At 38.4% G+C, this 23,172-nt stretch overlaps 1 protein-coding gene, 1 long non-coding RNA gene and 1 other non-coding gene across 9 annotated transcripts in view; 1 reads left to right on the top strand and 2 right to left on the bottom strand.

Moving 5' to 3' along the window:
• FAM241A (family with sequence similarity 241 member A) overlaps positions 1–2,369 on the bottom strand; it is a 45,277-nt gene extending 42,908 nt beyond the window's left edge. The window contains exon 1 of the mRNA XM_041758844.1: positions 2,023–2,369. Coding sequence (XP_041614778.1) covers positions 2,023–2,187 — 165 coding nt within the window. The 5' untranslated portion in view covers positions 2,188–2,369. The remainder of the gene's footprint in view (positions 1–2,022) is intronic.
• The window catches only part of LOC121493154, a 399,396-nt gene that overhangs the window by 91,161 nt on the left and 285,063 nt on the right, over positions 1–23,172 (top strand). For 5 of the 7 annotated variants that reach the window (XR_005988391.1, XR_005988388.1, XR_005988386.1 and 2 more), the window contains exon 1: positions 2,468–2,845. The exons of the other annotated variants lie outside the window; for them this stretch is intronic. This is a non-coding gene — a long non-coding RNA (uncharacterized LOC121493154). Of the gene's footprint in view, positions 1–2,467; positions 2,846–23,172 lie in introns of those variants that run through there. 7 annotated transcript variants of the gene reach the window in all.
• On the bottom strand, positions 16,047–16,153 carry LOC121493975. The gene has a single exon (XR_005988624.1). It is a non-coding gene; the product is annotated as a U6 spliceosomal RNA (small nuclear RNA).

Genomic DNA, 23,172 nt, shown 5'->3' with positions numbered 1-23,172 from the left:
GGAAAAACTAAATGAAACAACTCTTTAGGTTATATTTCATAGTCAATGAATTCATTCACTTCTCCCTCAGGTATTTTTATATCTGTAGTTACCATCATTGCAAGGGAGTGCATAAAATTTTTAAATTTCAGTTGCAGGACTTGCAAAGAAAAGAAGAAAACAAGCCTTGGTGATAATATTATCAACAAATGATTTATCTCAAAAGCTTACTTCTTAGACCAAAGGGTTGTGTTGTCCCAATTTTTTGTTCATTTTTGGTTTCTTGATAAGAAGTTCTTCTTTGGTGCTGATTTGGGGTAAGTGCTTATCTCAGGTGTAATTTTCCATTACTATGTATGTAGGCTTAGGGTACATAAATACATTATCTGATAAAAAAAAATAACAGTTTCAACATTTCAAAGGAAATAAATTTCCATGACAGGCACTGAAAGAAGCAGGTGTGCGGGGATATGTTTTCTAGGATATACATATCATTTATTTCTGTTTGTTTTCATCCTTTGTCTTTGTACCAAATAATTTTGGTAAGACCAGAGATACTAATGATGTGAAATCTACAGAAGTATAAATGAAGCAATATTTTACATGCTCCCTTACAAACATTTGAAAATTTACTTTGAGAACCTCAATTCTACTGTACCCCCCTCACCACCACCACCACCAAGGGAGTTCCTTGTAGCTTGCTGTTTTCTTCACTTTTCCAGTTGAACAACTAAAGCAAGAGGAAACTAAGCCCTTTAGCTACTGAGTCATGGTCCAGTTGGATGGTACACTAGGAAGGGAATAGGGAAGATCTCCTAGTGACTAATTATTTGCTTCAGTCACCATGCCATCTCTTATATTGTCATAAGGATGAAAACTTACAATAAATAAAATATTTTTTAAAAAGGATGACAAATTACACCTCCACATGGTAATGAGCCTGATGCTAAGGCATATTTTGTATGTGCCACACAATGGTATTTCTGTTTTCTAAATAAAATGTTGAAATACCAGAAGTTACACTTTATCTACTAATGCATTTAGTGATGCTATTGGAGTTTGTGAAATGTGACAAAATGACAGACGGACAATGATGAAAGGAGACGACATTAATCGATTGTCCCAACAGTATAGGCCATAGCAAAGGCAAATAATCATGTGACTACTCCTTAATGTGATTCTGAAGGTAGGCTTATTTCAGGTATTTCTGAGAGTTTAATTACTGTTTTTGCTGGTGAAAATCTACCCTACATATAATCCAATTTCTTTTTATTAAATCTCTTGCCTAATCTTGAGGACATCTGATATGTCGTAATGCCTATTACCATACTTCATTGAGTGAGAACAGATTCTGAGAGTTTCAAAAATTACCCAACTTCTCCTTTTCCTACCGCTGTCCTCTGAATACTTCTTTCCCTTCGGTGCTAACTGAAAGCAATTTTCTTGCTTTTTCACTTTTAAAATGAAGTTTTGATTTCATTTGCGTTCATGTGAGGAACCTGCTCTCTTGGAGAGTCCCAGGCAAGGTATCTATTGTAATACCCGCTCCTACACATGCTTTCAGACACTGATTGCACATCTAGAGACAGACACCCACACCTTCTAGAGGCGCTAGGTGTGCGATCGGAACTGCCAAGATGGAGGGCAGGAAGGGAGCAGCTGTCCCCTAAACCACAGCACAGGGGTTTGGACTGGAGGTTGCAAAAAAAAAAAAAAAAAAAAGTGTTTACATGTAAGGCTTTTAGATAAGTGACCGTTATGGAGGGTACTTCCACAGAGCCCGGGGCGCCGGCCTGCGCCCGCCTGCCCGACAGCAGGGGAAGGGCCGTGTTGACCCCGCCAGGCACGCGACCCCGGGGCACTCGCCGCCGCGCACGCACGACCCCGCAGCCCGGCCCGGGGCGCGCCGTCCAACCGCTCCTCGCCGCAGCGACCAGCGCCCCACGCGGAGCAGAGCCCAGGCGCCGCCCGCCCGCCTACTTCCCTCCGCCGCCGGGTGGGGCTCGGCAAACCCGCCGGGCCGCGCCACCCCTCCCCGCTCACCTGCTCGCGCTCCTCCAGCGGCCGCTGCCCGCGTCGCCGCGGGCTCGCCCCGGGCTCCGGCTCTGTCCCCGCCACCGGCCGCTCCGCCAGCGCGTCCCGGTCCTCGTCGCGCTCCCCGCCGCTGCCGCCGCCGCCGCCACCGAGCAGGTCCCCGGCCGAGCACATCCCGTCGCCAACTCCCGCGGCCGCGACGGCCGCCGGAGGAGCCGAGCGTGAAACGTGAGGCAGCGCCGCCAGCCGCGGGCCGCCCGGAGACCGGCCGCGCTGCCCACAGACAGGAGCCTCCGGAGCGCCCCGCCGGCCAGCGTGCCAGAAGTGCCAGCCCGGCCCGGCCTCTCCTGTCACTGGCTCGCCCCGCCCCGGCCCCCGGGGCGGGGCCCACCCGGGGGCAGGGCCACGGCGGGGGCGGAGCCAACGGGGGCGTGTGGGGGAGCCCTGAGAGCGACTGTGCGTGTTCGCGCGCGTCCGTGAGGCCGCGTGTGTGAGACTGTGTACACCGAGAGACCGTATGTACGTGTGTGAGAGAGATTGTCTGTGTGTGAGGTTGTGTGTGTGAGACGGAATGTGTGAGTATGTACGTAACAGATTTTAAGAAATTGTGTATGTGTGAAACTGTTAGGAGTCTGTGAGAGACAGTGTATGTAAGAGAGGGTGAGTGTGAGGGAGAGAGGAGAGCGTGTGTGTGTGTGTGTGTGTGTGTGTGTGTGTGTGTGTGTGATGCACAGTTACACTCCAGCGGGCTGGCCCTGTTCTTCCTTGGCACGGAGGCTGTGCCTGAGTGTGCTGCTGGAGGCCTGTCCTGAGTGCCGTCCATCCTTTGCAAGTAATACACACTTCTCTGTCTCTTTTGATCCTTTTGTCTTCTGTGTAGTGTCTCTCCGAAGGTGTGTGTCTTTGTCTCTGTTAAGTGTTTCTCCGGTGTGTGCTGATTGTTAGAGCCTTGGAGCATGTATGCACTACCAAATGCTCCCAAGGCCTTGGTGTGTATTTCTACAAATGGGCCAGGATATGTCTGTCTCTCTCAGTGGTTGATAAAGGGGATACTAACTCATAAATCTTTTCCTCACTACCCGTGATATTGTGACTTATAAGAAATATATACAGTTGGCCCATGAAGGATGCAGGGATTAGGGACACTGAACTGCACAATCAAAAACCCCTGTATAACTTTTGACTCCTCCAGAACCTAATTACTAATAGTCTTGTGTTGACTGGAAGCCATACTCCTGACATATATAGTTGATTAGCATATTTTGTATGTTACATGTATTATATACTGTATTTGAAAAAGATATGCTCCTAAGAAAATCATAGGGAAGAGAAAATGCTAATAGTGCTGTAAAAAAATCCAAGTATAAGTTGACCTGCACATTTCAAACCTCTGTTCAAGGGTCAGCTCTGGTGGCTCAGCGGTTTAGCGCCACCTTCAGTCTAGAGTGTGATCCTGGAGACCTGGGATTGAGTCCCATGTAAGGCTCCCTGCATGGAGCCTGCTTCTCCCTCTGCCTCTCTCTGTGTCTCTCATGAATAAATAAATAAAATCTTAAAAAAAAAAAAAAGGGTCAACCATATATTTGGTTTTCATTCCATTTTGGGAACAGAGCTCCTAAAACCTTGGAATTTCCTACTTGAGGAGAGCTGTAAACATCTCTTGTTTTGCTAACGAGGACACTTTTGGAATGCCTTGGAATGCCCGTAGTTAACTAAGGATGGGGGCTAGTTGCCTGGAGAATAAAAATGTTGATTAGAGGGTTAGAAATTTTAGTCCCAACCCCTGAACTCCAGGAGGGTAGAGAGGTGTCTGAGTTGAATCAATCAATGGTGGTCAATGATTTAATTAATCATGTCTATGTAATGAAACCTTCATGGAAGCCCAAAAGGACAGAGGTTCCGGGAGCTTCTTGATAAGGGAACATGTGAATGGGCAAGCAGAGTGGTTCACACAGAGAACACAGAAGCTCAGGACGCCTTCCAACACATCTTGTACTGTGTACCTCTACATCTGGCTGTTCATCTGTATCCTTTATATTATCCTTCACAATAAACTAGTAAAAGTTTCTCTCAGTTCTGCGAGCTGTTGAACCAAGGACCATGTCACGGAAACCTCCAATTTAGAGCCAATTGGTCAGAAGCACAGGTGACAACCTGGACCTGCAATTGGCATCAAAAGGAGGGCAGTCTGTGGCACTGAGCTCTTAAGGTGTGAGATCTGTGACCTTATCTCCGGGTAGACAGTGTCAGAACTGAGTTAACTGCTTGGTGGTGTTAGGAAACACACATCTAACTACCCTACCTATTCTGTGGAAGGGAAGTTGGAGGGTGTTTTAAAAGCAAACAAACGAGCTTTTTATATCTTTCATCTGTTCTTTGAGAAAATTATAGACTTGTATAGATAAAATATGAGGCTATTTATCAGTGGAAAATAAATATGCCTATGTATGGAGAATAAGTTATTTGCGATCTTCTATTAAAATGTTTTCAGGCCCAGAGAGGGAATTAAAATAGGCAGAAATTTAAAGACTTATTTTAAAGACCTATTTCCTGTATTTAGTAAGCAGGACTATAGAAACTAGAAAATATGCCTTTGAATATCACAAATTAGAAAGAAAATGAATCTGGTTTATTTCCTTTCTTAAAAGCCTTTTAGGGGATCCCTGGGTGGCACAGCGGTTTGGCGCCTGCCTTTGGCCCAGGGCGCGATCCTGGAGACCCGGGATCGAATCCCACATCAGGCTCCCGGTGCATGGAGCCTGCTTCTCCCTCTGCCTGTGTCTCTGCCTGTTTCTCTCTCTCTGTATGACTATCATAAATAAATAAAAAAATTTTTTTTAAAAAAAGCCTTTTAAAACCCAGGGGAAAGTATTTAATATTATATATATAATCAGAAACAAATGTCACCATGGGAAACCAAAAACATTCCCTGATGGGCCTCTTTGCTTTACTCTAATGACAACATTTTCATTTTTGAAGTTTTGCTTTGGCTGTCAGTAGTGTTTCTTATGAAAAGTGGCCTTATAAATTTTTTACTAAAAGCTTTATGATTATATATAGTGGCACAGAGAACATCAGCCTTTTACTGCCAACTCTGTGGAGCTTAAGGCACATTTTGAGGTCCCCCCTCTTTGGGCTTATGTCTGACAACTTGGTAAGTCAAGCGGCTATGCACTCTTCAGTCTGGGTACAGAGTGAACAGAAGTTCCTTATATATATGAGGACTCAGAAGGCACAGAATATATATAGCAGGGCAGGTAAAAAGAGTAATACAGAGCTTAGTTTTGTTAAACTTGAGGGTCAGGTCTTAACAGAAGTCCTTTAGTCTAGAATATATTATCTGGCCTTTCAGAGATTCAGGCTTCTTCTTCAAGAGTTGTATTCAGTCATTTAACACATATTTATTGAACACTAGTAGACATTAGACCCAGGTTCCTACTCTTAAAAAACTTCCATTCTTTTTCAAATTCTAGTCTACTATCTGACAAAATCCAAGAACTTCCACCAAAGGGTGGCCAGAATCCTCTGATCCTAGTCCAGGATTGATGTCCCAACTTTTTCCTTTTCTTGGTTTTGTCTACCTTTAATTTAGTGAATGAGTTTCTCTTTGAACTGTGATTCTTTTGTTCATAAAGACTTTGGAGATTTAGGGAATCACTTCTTTAAAAAAAAATCTAATAGTATTTTGTGAAAAAGACATTATTCAAGTTACATCCCTGATAACATACTTTCTTATGGGAGGGGAAGGCTGTTTTCACTGGTCTGCATAATATGGGTATTATATGTATAAAACTATTCTTGCTGGTTTATGTGGCAAATATATTTGCTATTGCCCAGGCAACTATGACATATTGGTCTCAAATTGTGTGTAGTTTAGTTGTGATTTTATTAGTGCATTTACCTTGTGTTTTCACAGTAATTAGTAAGTGGCAAGAAACTGATGCCTGTCCAAGGAGTGGCCTATGTAGTATAAATCTGTCTTGTGCAATTGCTATGGGAACAAGAACTTTTAATCTTTCACTTTCACACTTCTAATATCTTATTTTTAATGTTTTTCCACTCTTATTTGGATGTCTTTGCAGAGGAAAATGAACAAGTTGGAGCAATCTGTACTCATTTAGTAATATAACCTTAGAAAAACAAGTGTGGTTATTTGTGAAAACTTCATTTTCGGTTTGATTTTTTCACATTACTATGATGTTAATTTATTATGTTTCGTGTGCTTTAATATTTGCTTCATATGTGATTTTTTTGTATCTGCTTCTTTCCTGCATAGTAGAGCCTTCAGTATGGGGAATTATTTTTGAAATGTTTGGAATCTGAACCAAAATCCCAGGAAAAAGTATGGCTTCTGAATTGATATATGTGAATTTAAAGGAAAAGGAGCTTATTGGAGAACTCTCACTTTCTTTAGCATTCCTTCAGTTTCAGGAAGCTATATCAGAGACATGTTGAACCAATGCTTGCTCAATATTCTCTAGCCTTTCCAGAAAGTCCACTCTGATTCGGAGGAGAAGTTCTCCTTCTTGGAATTAATTTTTATACTCTCTGTTAAAGAACAAAATTCAACTGAGTAGATTTTAAGGATCATATTGGCGTTACTCAGCGATTCATGAATTGAGCAGCATCCAGTATAGCAGATAGAAAGGAGTTCCAAAGAATTGTTCAATTTGAGAAAGTTTTATAGACCAAAGTGAGCAGGAGCAGGACAGAAACATGGCATTTGCTGATTGGAGCAAAGGGAAGTTTGGAGCAGGGTTAGGTAACTTGTGTTGACTGGTTAATCTAGGCATTTGGTTCCTCGGAGAGCTGAGCATAGAAGTTTAGCTAAGTTTTGGCTTGCTCATGTGGGCCTAGCTTGAGTGGACTCCGACTAGGGCCTAATTTGGTTACTTTAACACTGTTTTATTTTCTTCCTTTGATGTGACTTTACAACATGTGCACTGCTGAGTCACTCCCTACAGTAGGAATGCAGATTAAGAGTTGTGTTTAGCTTAAAAAAAAATATATGGGAATTCTATTCCAACTCGTTAGTAGAGGGGAAAAAAGTAAATAATTATAAAGTACCAATTAATATATATTAGCAATTTTTAAAATGTTGAAGCTAATATGGACAGTGCCTTAAGGAAATGTTAAACTCAGTTATTGCTAGTAGCACTGCAAACTGCTAACATTCTTTTTGGTAGTACATGTTTAGAACCATAAAAATATCCATAGCCTTGGGCCCACTAACCCCAGACCTAGGAAATAATTCAAAAGGGGAAAAGGCTGTTTGTATAAAGATGTTCATGGTAGAACTATAGTGAAGAGTTCAAAGAAGCCTGAATGCTATTCAACAGGTAAATGGCTGAGTAAATATGATACACCAACACAACTGAATGTATAAGGTGTTAAAATGTTAATAGTGGAGATTTTGTATCAAATCGGTTTACTACATATGTTTAAACATGTAGTAAACATATTTAATATAATGCTAAGTGAAAAAGTACAGCTTGGTAGTAGCAGAGCCACCCAGCTATCCTATATCCCAGGAGCTGGGAATATAAAAAGAGTAATGCAAAAGTTAGCTCTGTTCAGTTAGGGAGTAAGTCTGGTAGAAGTGAAATTATGTAAACCTACTGATCAAATTTGAAAGAGAAAATTCTAAAATTTGGGGGGGAGGGTAAAATTCCCTTGTAAAATTAACTTTAATGTTGTAATTTAAAAATAATCATTTTTAAAGATTTGTTTCTATTTTCCTTATAAAGTGGGATGGATGACACCCAAAGTCTGCTTGATTCAACTTCATAGCTGAAAGTTCTATTACCTTTTGTTGAATAATTTAGTTTTTGAATGGGTTTGGATCTTTTATTCATGCTGTTCTCAATAATTTAGAATTAGAGTTGGAAGGAATCTAACAGGCAGTTTAGAGCAACCTCCCACCCAGTATAGGGATCCCTTCTATAACATCCCTGACAGATGGTCACCCTCCTTCTGCTTGAAGGCTTCCAACTATGGGAAACTCATTACTTCATGATGCCACCTGCTCAGTTACTGGATATCTTTAATTGTTAGAAAGTTCTTCGTGTCTACTGAATTGAATCTGTATCCTTTTCTCCTCTGCCTATTGGTCCTTATTTTTTCCTGAAGTATAAGAAAACAGATTAGTCTTTCTTTTCTCAAGATACTTTTTGGGTGTTTTTTTAAAAGGCAATTTTTGTCTTCTCTTAACTTTTATTTTTTCAACTGTTACTTATGGATAGATGTTGTACAATTTTTGGATTTTGCCATTTGTTATCTGTACCTACTTCTTGTGTTAACAGTATGCCAGCTTTTTTTTTTTTTTAATTGATCCAATTCTCTTCTACTCTCAGTCTGTGATTTCAGGGAATATGATTTTATTCCTGAGTCCAGGACCAGGGAATATGACCTTTACTAAGTAAATCAAATGCATTTGATCTTCTTTACCTCCCATAGGGATTGGTTAAAGGATGGGCACATGACCCAAGTCAGGCTGATCAGGGTCAATAAAATTTAATTCTGGGACTTTTGTTCGTATTTTAAGAAAAGCAAAATCTTATCTACAGGATTGGTGTGTGATGCTATGAACTTGGAACTACAGGAGAACCATCTTACAGTCTAATAATGAAGTTGACCTAGTGGAATATATGACTGAGAGATGAACATTTTTAGCCAGTTCCTCTAAAAGTTAAGTTACCTCTGTATGCCTTTTTCAGTCATGTTGGCCAATGAATCTATCACCATAATGTTCACTGTGCCCCACACCGCTTTTCTCATAAGCAATCTTGGGATGACTTTGTCACTTTATAAAGGAATTAGAATGATACAGGCTCTACTGAGATATAGAAGAAATGAGTAGTTTTGCTGTTATCAGATTGTAGAAATTTAGACAGTTCATTTAAAGTCTGGTATTGAATTCCATCATCAGTAAAATGAGCAGATTGAAGTAGACAATTTTAAAAACTTCTTAACTGCTTTAAAATTCTATGATTTCCATATGACTTTGCCTCTAGATCTAGCCTGTGTGTCTTGGCTGCTGTCCTTTGCATTTATTCCAGTTGGTCAAATTGTTCCTATTAGAGAACAACTATTCTCAATTATTCTCAGAAACAAAAGGACAGAAACAATTATTCTCAATTATTCTCAAAAGCAAAAGGATATAAACAGTTTTTCTATGATGCATATTCCTTTATCACTCATATTTAAATTACATGCAGTTATTTTCTGTACCCTCCTTAAATTTTTTTTTTTTCCTCCTTAAATTTTTAAAAATGTTTTAATGAACATGTAAATTGTCCTATTAATATTCTAAGGCATCTATAATTTAAAACCCTTTACTTCAGCAAAAATTAGGTCTATAACTCTTTTGTCTCCAACTTGTTATTTTGAAAGATTTTAAGCCTTCAGAAAAGTTGCAGGAAAAGTACAATGAATACCAAGAGTTTTCTTCTACATTGGCCAGATGTTAATGTTTTGTCATATTTGCTTTCCTGTGTGTGTTTTCCTGAGAAAGTCTATTATTCTCAATGTATGTTTAAAATAATGTGTAAAGAAAACTAAGGACTTTAAAAAAAAAACTAAGGACTTCTGAGAGGGGTGCTACCCTTACCTGGGAGCATTTAGAAGGATTTGGAGAAGTGGAGGAGTGGAGGTGGTGGAGGGTACAAGTTAACAATTCAAGAGTCTTGACTTTGCCTGAATTCTAATCCTGACTCTCTCTGATCCTCATTTTTCTTTTTTTTTCCTAATAATTTTATTTATTTATTTTAAAAGATTTTATTTACCTACCTATTTGAGACAGAGAAAGGGAGAGAGAGCACAAACAGGGGAAGAGGGAGAGGGAGAAGCAGGCTCCCAACTGAGCAGGGAGCCTGACATGGAGCTTGATCTCAAGATCCTAAAATCATGACCTGAGCCAAAGGCAGACATCCAACCAACTGAGCCACCCAGGTGCCCCATAATCCTCAGTTTTTGTATTTGCATCATACGGGTATTATTGGCACTCAAGTTCATACTCAAAACATATTAATTAGTATTAATGTTATATGAGTAGAACTAACAATATGAGATGTGTGTGATTTTTCATTGCATATGGAAAGCATATAGTTATTTCTGCTCTACAGATGAGCTTGGACCTTAAGCTTCCTAACATAGGAAATAAATTAGTGGTTGGCCCAAAAGGGAATGTGAAGCGCTTAAACAGAAATTAAAGAACATGTGTTTTTGGCTGGGCAAGAAATCACACCCCATGCTGAAAGTTTCAAACAGCATCTGCCAATGTGGTACTAGTGGAAGTAAATCCAGATAAAAGAAGAAGATAGGTTTCATCTCGTGCCAATTACTCTTAGTGACTGCCTGGTATACTGTATAAGATGGCTTGTGAGAACATTTTGGGAAAAGAATGACTGCCATGGCAAGGGAAATATGAGAGATGACACAAGTGCTTGTATTTGCCATCTTGGATTTAGATAGAAAAGGAGGCGTGTTTTAGGAATAGGGAGTGACCTTGACAATTGGCTAATATATACTATTAAGACTGAGTTGAGAGTAAAAATTAGTAGATTTAAATGAAATATTCCATTAAGCCTGTTAGTAAACCAATATGTATATATGTCTGTTCTAGCATTTGCCTCATTATAGTAACTCCTTTACTATGGAACTATGTGTTCCTCTCTCTAATTGAACTATATGTTTCTAGAGGGAATATCCACTGTTTTCCTTTGTGCTTTACCAAGTGCCAGGCATGTAGTAGGTGTATAATCAATGTTTGAGCTAATTCAGCCATTTCTAAATTTTGATTAGGTTTGGGTTAAAAGGCCTACTCTATAAAACTCATCCCATGTCTTTGTCCATTTTTAGGCCTCCTGCTCTGCTTTGTTTCCTATTAAAACTATTTTTGGGAAATTGCCATCTTGTATTAACCAAGGTAAGACCAAAAAAGGTGTTTGCCAAAGTTTAATCATTATAGAGCAGGAGCAGTAAGCCCCTAATGGTTAAATTCTTTTTTGGAGTTCATGTAGAACAGAATTTAAGTAGGGAGTAGACTTGAGAGACTCTAGACAAGTACATTTTAGGCCTTCTGTGACTACTAACCAGTTCCTTTCTGCTTCTGCAGCACATTGGACATATTATTGATTAAAAAAAGGAAGAAAAATTGGGGCACCTGGGTGGCTCAGTGGTTGAATGTCTGCCTTTGGCTCAGGTCATGATCCTCTGGTCCTGGGATCAAGTCGCTCATCAGGCTCCCCACAAAGAGCCTACTTCTCCCTCTGCCTATGTCTCTGCCTCTCTATGTCTCTCATGAATGAGTAAGCAAAATCTAAAAAAAATTAAAAATAAAAATTCAGTGATTCCTTACCTTCTTAAATATTCAAATTGTAGGCAGTTGTTAGCTCACAATTTCTGAGACTTTTTCCAACTTGCACTTTCTACATATGAATTGACATATAAATAAAATGTGTACTCTGGTGTTCAGCAGCTGGAGAATGATTCTTTCGAGGCATTAGAGGAAGAGGGTCAATAGATTAGTTTGGCCCCACTGCATTCTTTTTTGGAACAAGTGACAATTTATCTATTCAATTGAATTTTGATATAACATTTTAATAGATAAAACAGGCACTGTGCTAGAAAAATAAAAGTTCTGTTGAGACATTTATAAGTATGTATGGGCCTCATAAAGTTAATTGTAATTGACAAAGGTCAAAATCATCAGGCATGTCCCTCATGGCAGAGTTTTGGCATCGACAACACACTATTTAGCTTTAATTTGTTCAGTTCATCTGTGAGGTACAATTATCAGGGAAGACAAGAGTACAAAGTTGACACAGACTGGTAGATATGTATTTTCAAATTACACTAATGAGATGTGCGGATCTAAAGGATTTTTGTAACAAAAATGTAAATATTTAACCCTCACATAGAATTATAGCAATTCATTATGTGCAAAACCAGGGGCTGCCTGTTAATTTATTTTTTTGATAGTTGCTTCTTTTCTTAAATCGTACTTATCTTCAGTTTTTTCTGTGCTAATGATGTTTTTCTATTTTGTATCTCTGACTCTTAATATTATCTATGCAGAACACAGGAATAAGGAACTAAGCAAAAACCTTCTGAAAAACTATTAAATCTTTTGAACATTATAGTACCTCTACTGAGGAAAAAAAATGCTGCTTGGGTCCTCAGCCTGTTTATTTATAATGTATTCACAATTTTAACAATTTTGGTGCAAAAAGATACTTAATGGATTTATTTAAGTTCTGTATGCAGTGTGATTGTGTATGGGGTCACTTATGGGATAAGTGCACAAAGAATATGGAGACCCGTTTTTTTTTTTTTTTTGAGACCCATTTTTATTCTTAGTTGCTTTTTCCTTTACAAGGCACATAAAACATTTATACAACCAAGAGAAAAAGCACTGTGGAATGAAGAAATGTCATAGGGAATTACAAATGAAGTGCTATGTAGTTCAGAAGAGAGGGAGATTAGTTACCTAGACTCCATACCTACAGTATACATATGAAATAGAAAACTTAGAAGAGAGAAGAACTGTTGGAAGCAGGCATGTTGTCAGCAGCTACTATTACAGCTGATAAAATAACCAAGAGAGAACTTAGCAAATAGGTATGTGAATTTAAAATGTCCAGGAGTCACTTAATGTAAGGTCAACTTTAAGAAGCTTTGAGGATATCATTTAATCATACAGTAATCTGTATTATAGTGATTCATAGGCTTTTAGAATAGAAGTTCTCTTAAAGGCCATCTAGATTCCATATTTTTATTTTATTTTTTTAAAGATTTATTTATTTGAGAGAGAGAGAGAGAGCAGGGGGAGGGGCAGAGGGACAAAAAGATAGAATCTCAAGCAGACTCCCTGCTCAGAGGGGAGCCCAACGTGTGGCTTGATCCCCAGACCCTGAGATCATGACCTGAGCAGAAATCAAGAGCTGACCACCTAACCAACTGAGCCACCAGGCGCGCCTAGGCTCCACGTTTTATTAATGACACTTAGAATAAGTTACTTGCCGTAGTCTTGCAAATGGGTGGAGTCATCCTTGGATCTGTTTTCCTTCCCAATCCTTTTCTATCCTCCCCACCTGCCATACCCATCTAATCAATCATCTTGTCTTTTTGCCTCCATTTTTCTCAAATTTGCATTCCCTTTTCCATGTCAATTTTCACTGCCTTTATCAGAGCTCTGATATATCATACATGGAATTCTTCCATAGATACCTAAATCCTCTTTCTCCTTCCATTTCTTAACCTTCTTAAAATTATATACCACTTATCCAGCCAAGAACATCTGACTGAAATGCAAGTCTGATAGTGACACTCTGTGACTTTATGTTACAGCAGCTTTCTGCTTCCTGCAAGATGAACTTGGAACTGCTGTCGGCTCCTTCCCTGCTTTCTATCAACTCCTGATACTATATGTATAATTAGGGGGAGACTTAGTACATTGCCCACTTCTCCCTTCTCATTCTCACTCCAAATTCACTTGGCTAATATCTCAATCTTTAGGATTCACCTCAGATGCCGTCCTCCAGGAAGCTCTGGCTAGAATAAGATGTCTTTCACTGTCCAGTGATTGTTTTTCATGGCATCCTGTTATTGGATTGATTCTCTGTACCATAATTATGTATTTGGCTCCCCTATTTGAATATGAACTCTTTGACAGACCATGTTTTATTTATCTTTATATACCAAAGCCCATTTTGAATATTAGGACATATTAGATGCCAAATCAATGTGTATTGAGACATGGGCAACTATTACAAATAAAGCTACCTGAATACTAATAGTTAAGCAAGTGCAGACTTTGGCTGGTCTGTGCACACACCATATCTGAGGAGAAAGACAATGTGTGGGACTCTGGACTACTTGCCCCCGGAAATGATTGAGAGGAGAACATACAATGAGAAGGTTGACCTGTGGTGCATTGGAGTACTTTGCTATGAGCTGTTGGTAGGATATCCACCCTTTGAGAGCCCTTCCCATAATGAGACCTACAGACGCATCCTCAAGGTAGACCTACGATTTCCCCCATCATTACCTTTGGGGGCCCAGGACTTAGTCTCCAAGCTTCTCAGATACCAGCCTTTGGAAAGGCTACCCTTGGCCCAGATCATGGAGCACCCCTGGGTCAGGGCCCACTCGAGGAGGGTGTTGCCTCCATCTGTTCAAATGGCTTCTTGAGGCCTGTCTGCACCTGTTTCATTGTGTTTGTTCAGAGCTTTGCTGGCTCTCTTATCTTTTGTTTCTTCTAAGATGCTAATTAATAAAAGCTGAATCATTTTGTAAAAAAAAAAAAAAACTGCAAAAAAAAGCAAGTTTTTTTTTTTTTTTTTAAACATGAACACGAACACTTTATTGGACCCCAAAGGGTCTGCACATCCTCTAACTCTGCTCGCTGTGGCTACTCCATACTGTGTAAAAATCAGAGGCAAAGACAAAAAGGGGATCTCCGGGTGATGGCTGCATCTACAGCAGGGGAGCTGCCCTGAGACTGCTGGTGTGAATGGGTTTCCTGCCTGGATGCCAGGCTTGGTGGACAGAGGCCGGGCCACCTCCACTTTCTAAGCAAAAGGCAGGGCTTCTCCTGGAGATAGGAAGCCCAGCCTAACAGGGAAGAAGGCTGAGGAAGAAAGAATAGAGCCCAAGAAGTGACGGTATGCGAGCTCCACTTGTTAAACAGGCCACAAGGCCTTCTAGAAGGGAGTTGGCCAACAAGGAGAACAGATGCAGGGGCAGAGGGAGCCAGGAACAGAGCTGTGCACTCCCTGCCAGGGCCAGCTCTGCCTTAGCCATGTGAGGTCCTAATAGGCCTGTCCCTCAACAGAGCCGGGCACCCAGAGCTACACTAGAACAATCAGAGGCACGAAGCTCATCAGTCCTATCTTCCGTGCCACAAACTGTAATCATAGATGGTTGATGAAACTGGCTCTGAATCAGAATCACCTGAGAAAGTTTTTAAAAAGCACAGGTTTCTGTGCTTTACTCCTGCCCTAGAAAATCAGAATCTTCACCCCTCTCTCTATATATATATTTAAGATTTTTATTTATTCATGAGAGATACAGAGAAAGAGGCAGAAACACAGGCAGAGGAAGAAGCAGGCTCCTCAAGGAGAGCCTGATGTGGGACTCGATCCCAGGACTCCAGGATCACACCCTGAGCAAAGGCAGATGCTTAACCACTGAGCCACCCAGGCAACCCTCTATATTTTTTATTAGGCATCCCAAATGATTCTTATCAGTCAACCTACCACCTGATCTCACGTTGAAGTTTGTAAATCATTGCACAATGTTTCTTATCATAAACTTTTAAGAATAAGCACATTTAAGAAGTCAAAATGATATACAGTAGATTTTAGAAATATTTGCATTCAAGATGGTTAATTTTTTTTTTAGAGAGTGGACACACACAGGTGCGGGGAGAGGGAGAGAGAATCTTAAGCAGGCTCCATGCTGGGGTCCCAACTCAGGGCATGATCTCATGACCCTGAGGTTATGACCTGAGCTGAAATTAAGAGTTGGGCACTCAATTAACTGAGCCACTCAGGCCCCTAGATGGTTAAATTTGTTTTAAATCTGTGTTAAAGGATATACTTGCAGCTCTCTGAAAACTCTGCATACCTTAATTCAATCACTAATGATTCTGGAGAGACAAACTTTTAATTTTTTTTACATCACTCAATTTATTTTCTTATAACCTAGTGCCTTTGAAAGGGATTTCTTTCCTCATAGTAGTTTTCTTTGTGTGACCACAGTTGACACACAAAGACAATGCAGGGGTTATGAGTGCCAACCCTTGTGGAGCCAAAAATCTGCATGTAACTTTCGACTCCCCCAAAACTTAACAACTAATAGCCTACTGTTGACTGGAGGCTTAACTATGAATAGTCAATTAACACATATCTTGTATGTTACACGTATTATATACTGTGTTCTTACAATAATGTCACCTAGAGAAAAGAAAATTATAAGAAAAAATACACTTATCACACTATAAATAATCTGTGTTTAAGTGGGCTTCTATAGCTAAGTCCATGTTATTCATGAATTTATGTGTCATCCTTGCACAGGGGCCATGCTAATCTTCTCTGTTTTGTTCCAATTTTAGTACATGTGCTGCCGAAGTGAGCACAAACCCATGTTATTCAAAGATCAACTATACTTAATATCTTTTGCTCCTTTCTCCATTTATAATTAAGAAAACTCCATTCCTTCATGCCTCAAATCTCCTTTTCTAATAAAATGCTCCTTTTCAACTTTAGCTTTTTAAAACTCTTGATGTTTCATTAATCTACTCTGGGGGCTTTGTTGAGTCTCTGCAATGTACCTAAACATTTCCATTTACAGGAGAAGTGGGTCTCGGCTTTCATCTTGCCATCACATTGAACTGATTGGTTTCTGTGGGTTGTCAGGGAGCTGCTGAGGATAGGAACTGAAGTGGGTGGGAATTTGGCTGACTCCATAGTTTTCCATATGCACTGTGTGCTCCTCATGCTTGAGCAGGAAGCTGGTCTCTATGGGCAGCCCTGGTAGGAGGAAGACAGCCACTGTGTGGGTGGTTTTGAAGAAACCTCCCTCTATTTTTCCTGTACCCAGCTGGTTTTAAGTTTTTGGATAGTAGTGCTATAACAACCTTCAAGTTTTGCCTTTGATTTAATACAATTTCTGGACTGTGTTTAAAGATGCCTTTGATTTTGGACGTATTTTTTTATACAATTTACAAGTCAGTTTATCTCCAGCTTTGGCTTTTTATTAGATACATTTTGCACAAATGTTTACTTTTAGTTTTGTGTAATTTTGTATACATCCCGATTTGATATGACCTCCCGATGGAAGTTTATACTACTCTCAGCATAATTGTAGGAGGAAAATAAATTAGTTATAATTTGTTAGTGTTAAGATTTACGTGAACTTAAGTGCTAGATGAAAGGCACAAAAACACTTAAGTCTTTTCTAAGATATTTCCTAAAGTTTATAGCTTTTAGATCACCAAGACTCTAGACTAATTTAGTATTTACATCCTCTGATATTATTATTTTTGTTATTTTGCTAGCATCACGCATTTGCTTAAAAGATCTTCCATGTTGTTGAGTGCTTAAAATCTCACAGGGAAAAAAAATCTCGCAGGGAATACAAAGCATTTATACAACTAAGAAATGTTTTGGAGCTGAGAAAATGTCAGAATGAGTTAGTGGGACATCCCCAGGGTCTTCAAAGACTTCTATTCTGAAAAAAAAAAAAAAATTCCTTGTCCCAGACCTAAATTGGCCGATTCATGTAAGGAAAGGAGGGCAATTACAGGCAGATACCCTATGGTTGTTTATGTTTGTTAACTATATACTTACTGTATAGTTCTGAGCATATAAAATGGCATAGTCCTCAACAATTTTATTTAAGTGTTGGTGAAGTGATTCACTTTCGTTATTTAATGAGATGCCCAAATTTGGCTTGTTGTATCCATATATCTCCAGGAAAATCTGCATTATAATCTTTCATGTTAACTTACAATGCTAGGTTTCAAAATTGTTAGTTTTATTTTTAATTTTTTAAAGATTTTATTTATTTATTCATGAAAGACACAGGGAAGCAGAGACATAGGCAGAGGGAGAAGCAGGCTCCTTTAGGGAGCTGGATGCGGGTCTTGATCCCAGGACCCTGGGATCACAACCTAAGCTAAAGGCAGACGCTCAACCACTGAGCCACCTAGGTGCCCCTCAAAATTGTTAGTTTTAAAAATTCACTATAGTCTATGACTTTCTCTCTGGTGGTATTTAGGTAATATAAGGTGGGGTCTTTAAAATGGCATTAGTAAGGAGAATCTGGGTGGCTCAGCGGTGGTTGAGTGCCTGCCTTTGGCTCAGGGCTCAGGGCGTGATCCTGGAGTTCCCAGATCAAGTCCTACATCAGGCTTCCTGCTGGAGCCTGCTTCCCCTCTGCCTCTCTCTGTGTCTCACATGGATTAAAAAAAAAAAAAAAAAAGAATGGTATTAGTAGGAACTGTATGTTGGGCTAATGTAATTTCTCAATACTAAAAGCAATTGACAATTGAACACCAATAAAAAATAAATTTATTATTAAAAAAATAAAAATAAAAGCAATTGACAATTTCACATTTAAATTATATTTTAAGATTTAAAAAAACTTAAATAGGACTTGATTTTAAGTACTACTTATAAAAATATAGAATAATTTCTAGGTTGTCATTTTAAAAATCCTTTCAGATGGAGTCACATCCCTCGCGATTGCAGCTATTTCATATTCAAGAATATAGTTCATTATGAATTACTCCTTCGATGATTGGTCTCAACAGACTTGATATATTTAATATGTACTAACAGTAGTTGAATATACTATATTCTCCCCATCTAAACCAAGAGAGTGGCTTTTATCATTTACCATGATAATAAGCAATGAAGTGATTGTGAAAGAGGGATCTTTTATGACACCTAGGAAATGTAATTTTTTTAACCTCAGGGGTACTGGTGAAATGACAGCTAAGTTCAAAGCCAGGGACATTACTTAGTAAATACATTAGCTTTAATTTAGCAGCAATGAGGAGCCAAAGCTGTGTAGTCAGACTGAGTTTTCACCTTGATTCTGTTGTTTACTAGCAGTATAACCTCAGTCAAGTATTTAAGTTCTGTTTTCCTTGTCTATAGAGTGGGACTAAGATATGTACCTCTTTGTGATAATTACATAAGAAAATACATTATGTGCTTATTAACACAGTGCTTGGCATATAGTATATATGCATGTTAGTTATATGGTTGTCAGTAATAATACATTTTAACAATTTATGTTTCAAAATTAGGTTTTGGTAGATTGTAAACCATTAGTGACTTTTAATCAATTAAGCTTATTTGCCTTTTACAAATATACTGTGATTTTAAAAATCTTTTTTTTTTCTAATCAGGAAGATTAGAAAACTTTACATAGAAACATTTCTGATAAAAAGCACTTCCATATTGGATTAATAGGATGGTAGAGCTGGAAAATCTTTAAAAAAAACCTTAAGAGAACATCTATCTATTCTACCTATGGATTTACTGGTAAGGAGACTAAGTCCTATATATTTAACTGACTTAATCCACTTGAAATATGAAAGGAAAAAATCCATAAATTTGGTCATTTTTTTATGGTGATGGACATTAGTTCTTTGTGAAAAATGAGATGGTTATCTGGACAATAGAAGTCTGATATATTAAATATTTAATGATAATATTTTCTTAACAGAAATATTTGTCTTACTGTAATTATTAATGCTCTTTTCACCCTCAAAAATGTCTCAGTTTGTACAATACATTACACAATCTTCCACTCTAATTGTATTTATACAGGCAAAGAGTAGCAACCATCTAGTAGTTTGTGGACCGGGTAGATGCCAAAACAGATTATGTTTTTTCTCTGGTTCTAAAATTTGGAAATGACTGGAATCTGGCAATTACTCAACACTTTCTTAATCTTCTGAGTGCAGTTCTCTTGAAGAGGAGTTATTAATTGATGGCTTTGGGGGGACGAAAAGATCTATTAACCTGCTGAAACTATGTGCAAAATGGTGTGTGTGTGTGTGTTTCTGGGAAATATGTTCGTATTTTCAAAGGTACTATATTGCTCCAGAAGACTAAGGAGCATTGTTTTACCTTTTATTCCATTCACAAGTAACTGGCCTTGTTGCCCTGTTACACTTTTTTTTAAAAGATTTATTTATTTATTTGAGATAGAGAGAGAATGAGCAGGAGAGGCAGAGGGAGAGGGAGAATCCCAAGCAGACTCCATGCTGAACATCATCCAAGTACCCTACCTTGTTACACTTTTTAAATATCAAGTCTGTAAGAAATAGGAGGAAATTAATGTCATATAGTGCTTTTATAATGAATATAGTTCTATATTCTGGTGAAATATTATTAAATTGACCCACATAAAATGTTGACAAATTTACTTGAATGTGAGGTGCCTGATAGGAGAGCCCATCTACAGGAAGACAAAAAGCTGACACTCGAACAGTGGGTTTCTGATATGCATTTGGGCCAGGGTAATAGAATTCTTACTAAATTTTGACCTGAGGAAATTGCCATTTCATATGGTTTAACTGATGACCTCACGGGTGAATTTAATTCAATCACCTGTATTGAAACCTCCTTCATGAAATCATTTTACTATGATCAAGAGCTATTCAAGGAATATAAATATAGAGTAGATATCCTTTCCCATTTTAGGAGAATTTGGAGAGATTTAAATTGGGAAATGAGACAGTTTCTATTCGATGTGACTTAGTGGTATTCTGACACATTAGTCAAGGAAATACAATTCTGATAGGGGAGACAGACATTTAAGTAATATAATGCATAGCAGAATAAAATAAGCATTAAACAGAGTCTCAAGTAACACTGTGAGTACACAGAGGAAAGGCAGGGTTAATTTTGACTGCAATGATCAAGGAGAGCTTTGTGAGTAGGCAGTGATCTTTTATGGAGAGCAGATGGACATAAAGACTCAAGGAACTTGATTTACCATGTTTTTTTTTCTTACTGGTTTATACTCCCTATCTGGTCTGATCAAATTATTTTTTCTTAGCCTTTATACTTTTTCTTGAAGGGGGAAGGGAAAAAATGGTTTCTTAAGATGATTAATAGGAGAACACGTGCTTTCAGAGTGCAAAGCACTCAGCTCCCTAGGATAAAGAGTCTAAATATATACCTAAATCCAAACATAGATAGATAGAAGAGTATCTGCTGTGTTTCAAGGGAGTACACTGACCAGCTGAGGGACGCTTGCTTTATTCTTTGTTGTTGTTGTCTTTTAAGTGCTATGAGTTTTTGAAATGATAACCATTAGAAGAAAAGGCAGTACAATTGCTCAATTTTAAATAACTGCCTAACTTGGGAACAAAGTCCCAGGAGAGGGCTGGCGGAAATAGCTCATGCTTTTTTTAGCTGCCTGTATTTTAACTTTACACAGAGAAAAATGAAATCTATGTAATCAAAGTATGCATAAGTATATATATAGAAATCAGAAGGCCAAGTTGTCAAGTGGGTAAAGATTCCTTCAAAGAATACATAAAAATTCAAATATGATATAATAGGGCAGCCCAGGTAGCTCAGCGGTTTAGCGCCGCCTTCGGCCCAGAGTGTGATCCTGGAGACCGGGGATCCAGTCCCACGTCGGGCTCCCTACAGGGAGCCTGCTTCTCCCTCTGCCTGTGTCTCTGCCTCTCTCTCTCTCTCAAGAATAAGTAAATAAATATAAACAAATAAACAAAAGTAACTTTAAAAAAATGTGATATAATACACATGCACACAGGGTTAGAATTATATATTTTAGCCTAGTGATAAAAAGACACAGGTTTACAGGAGAAAAAGAAAAGTGTAATATATAATTCCACATTTAATAAAATTTTTTGTTAGAAATAATCCTTATTACTATTTATTTAATTCATGAACATTAAAGGCCTTTGAAAATTTGATTCTAAAGCTAACTTTCCAGGGAGACATGTAGATGCTGGAGGTCATCTATCCCAATTTCCCTCTTTCACAGGTGAGCAATTGGAAACCCCGAAAGAGATGAAGTGGCTTGCTTAAGTTTTCTCTTCCATTGGTTATCTAGCCCCATAGTCTCTCCTGTCTCAGTTGTTTTCATGAGTTTTCAAAGTTCTTGACAACCATAACTGTAATTAGAAATCTTAATAAGAATGTCTGGGGGCAGCCCAAGTGGCTCAGCGGTTTAGCACTGACTTCAGCCCAGGGCGTGATCCTGGAGACACGGGATCAAGTCCCACATCAGGCTCCCTGCATGGGGCCTGCTTCTCCCTCTGCCTGTGTCTCTGCCTCTCTCTCTCTCTCTCTCTCTGTGTGTCTCTCATGAATAAAAAAAAAAAAAAGGATGTCTGAAACTTGAAGTCAATGATTGTTACATTCCAGTTTTCTATATATCCTCATTGTTCCAAGAAAAGAAAGAGAAATTTTATGTTTTCAATACAGGTTCTTTGACTGTAACTGTACTTGGAAAGGAAAGAAGAAAATGGAAGTAAATATTGAAATCTTAGCTCTCAAAATAAATATCAGCTTTATTGAGATAATTCACATATCAAAGTTCACTCTGAAGTGTGTGATCCAATGGTTTTTAGCATGTGCACTATGTTGTGTGTTTATCACTACTACCTAATTCTAGAGCATTTTAATCTCTCCCCACCATATCCATTATCAGGCATTCCCCATTCTCCTTTCCCCTCCAGCCCCTGACAATGACTAATTTACTTTTTTTCTCTCTGAATTTTTCTATTCTGAACATTTAATATAAATAGAATTATATGTAGTCTTTTGTGTGTGACTGCTTTCACTTAGGATAATGTATTTAAGACTCATCCATGTTTAGCATGTATCAATTCTTTATTCCTTTTAATTACAGCATAAGCATTTCACTCTACAGTTATAGCATATTTTGTTGTCATTCATTAAGTAATGGACATTTGAGTTGTTTTCACTTTTTGGCTATTGTAAATAATGCTGCCATAAACATTCACGTACAAGTTTTTATGTGGATGTATGTTTTCATTTTTCTTTTATATGCCTAAAAATGGAATTCATGGTCATATGGTAACTCTATGTTAAACATTTGAAAAACTATGAGATCATTTTTCACCATTTTACAGTCCCAACAATATATGAAAGTTCCAATTTCTCCACATATTTCCCAATACTTATTAGTGTCTTTTTGATTATTGCCATTCTGGTAGGTATGAGAGAGTAGATCATTGTGGGTTTGATGTGCATTTCCCTAATGACGATGATATTGAGCCTCTTTTCATGTTCTCCTTGCAATTTGTGTATCTTTGGAAAAATGTTTAAGTCTATGACTAGTTTTAATATTAGATCATTTGTTTTATGTTGTTGCTTCGTACAAGTTCTTCATGTATTCTGGATACAAGTCCCTTATCAGATACATGATTTGCAAATACTTTTTCCCATTTTGTGGAATGTCTTTAACTTTCTTGATGTTCTTGAAACACATAGGTTTTCAACTTTGATGAAATCCAATGTACTTTTTATTTTAATTTTATTTTTTAAAGTATTTTATTTATTTACTCATGAAAGACACAGAGAGAGAGGCAGAGGCACAGGCAAAGGGAAAAGCAGGCTCCCTATGGGGAGCCTG

This window comes from Vulpes lagopus, chromosome 6 (assembly GCF_018345385.1).
Source record: "Vulpes lagopus strain Blue_001 chromosome 6, ASM1834538v1, whole genome shotgun sequence".
Lineage (NCBI taxonomy): Eukaryota > Metazoa > Chordata > Mammalia > Carnivora > Canidae > Vulpes > Vulpes lagopus.
This window is presented reverse-complemented; position numbering and strand designations above follow the sequence as displayed.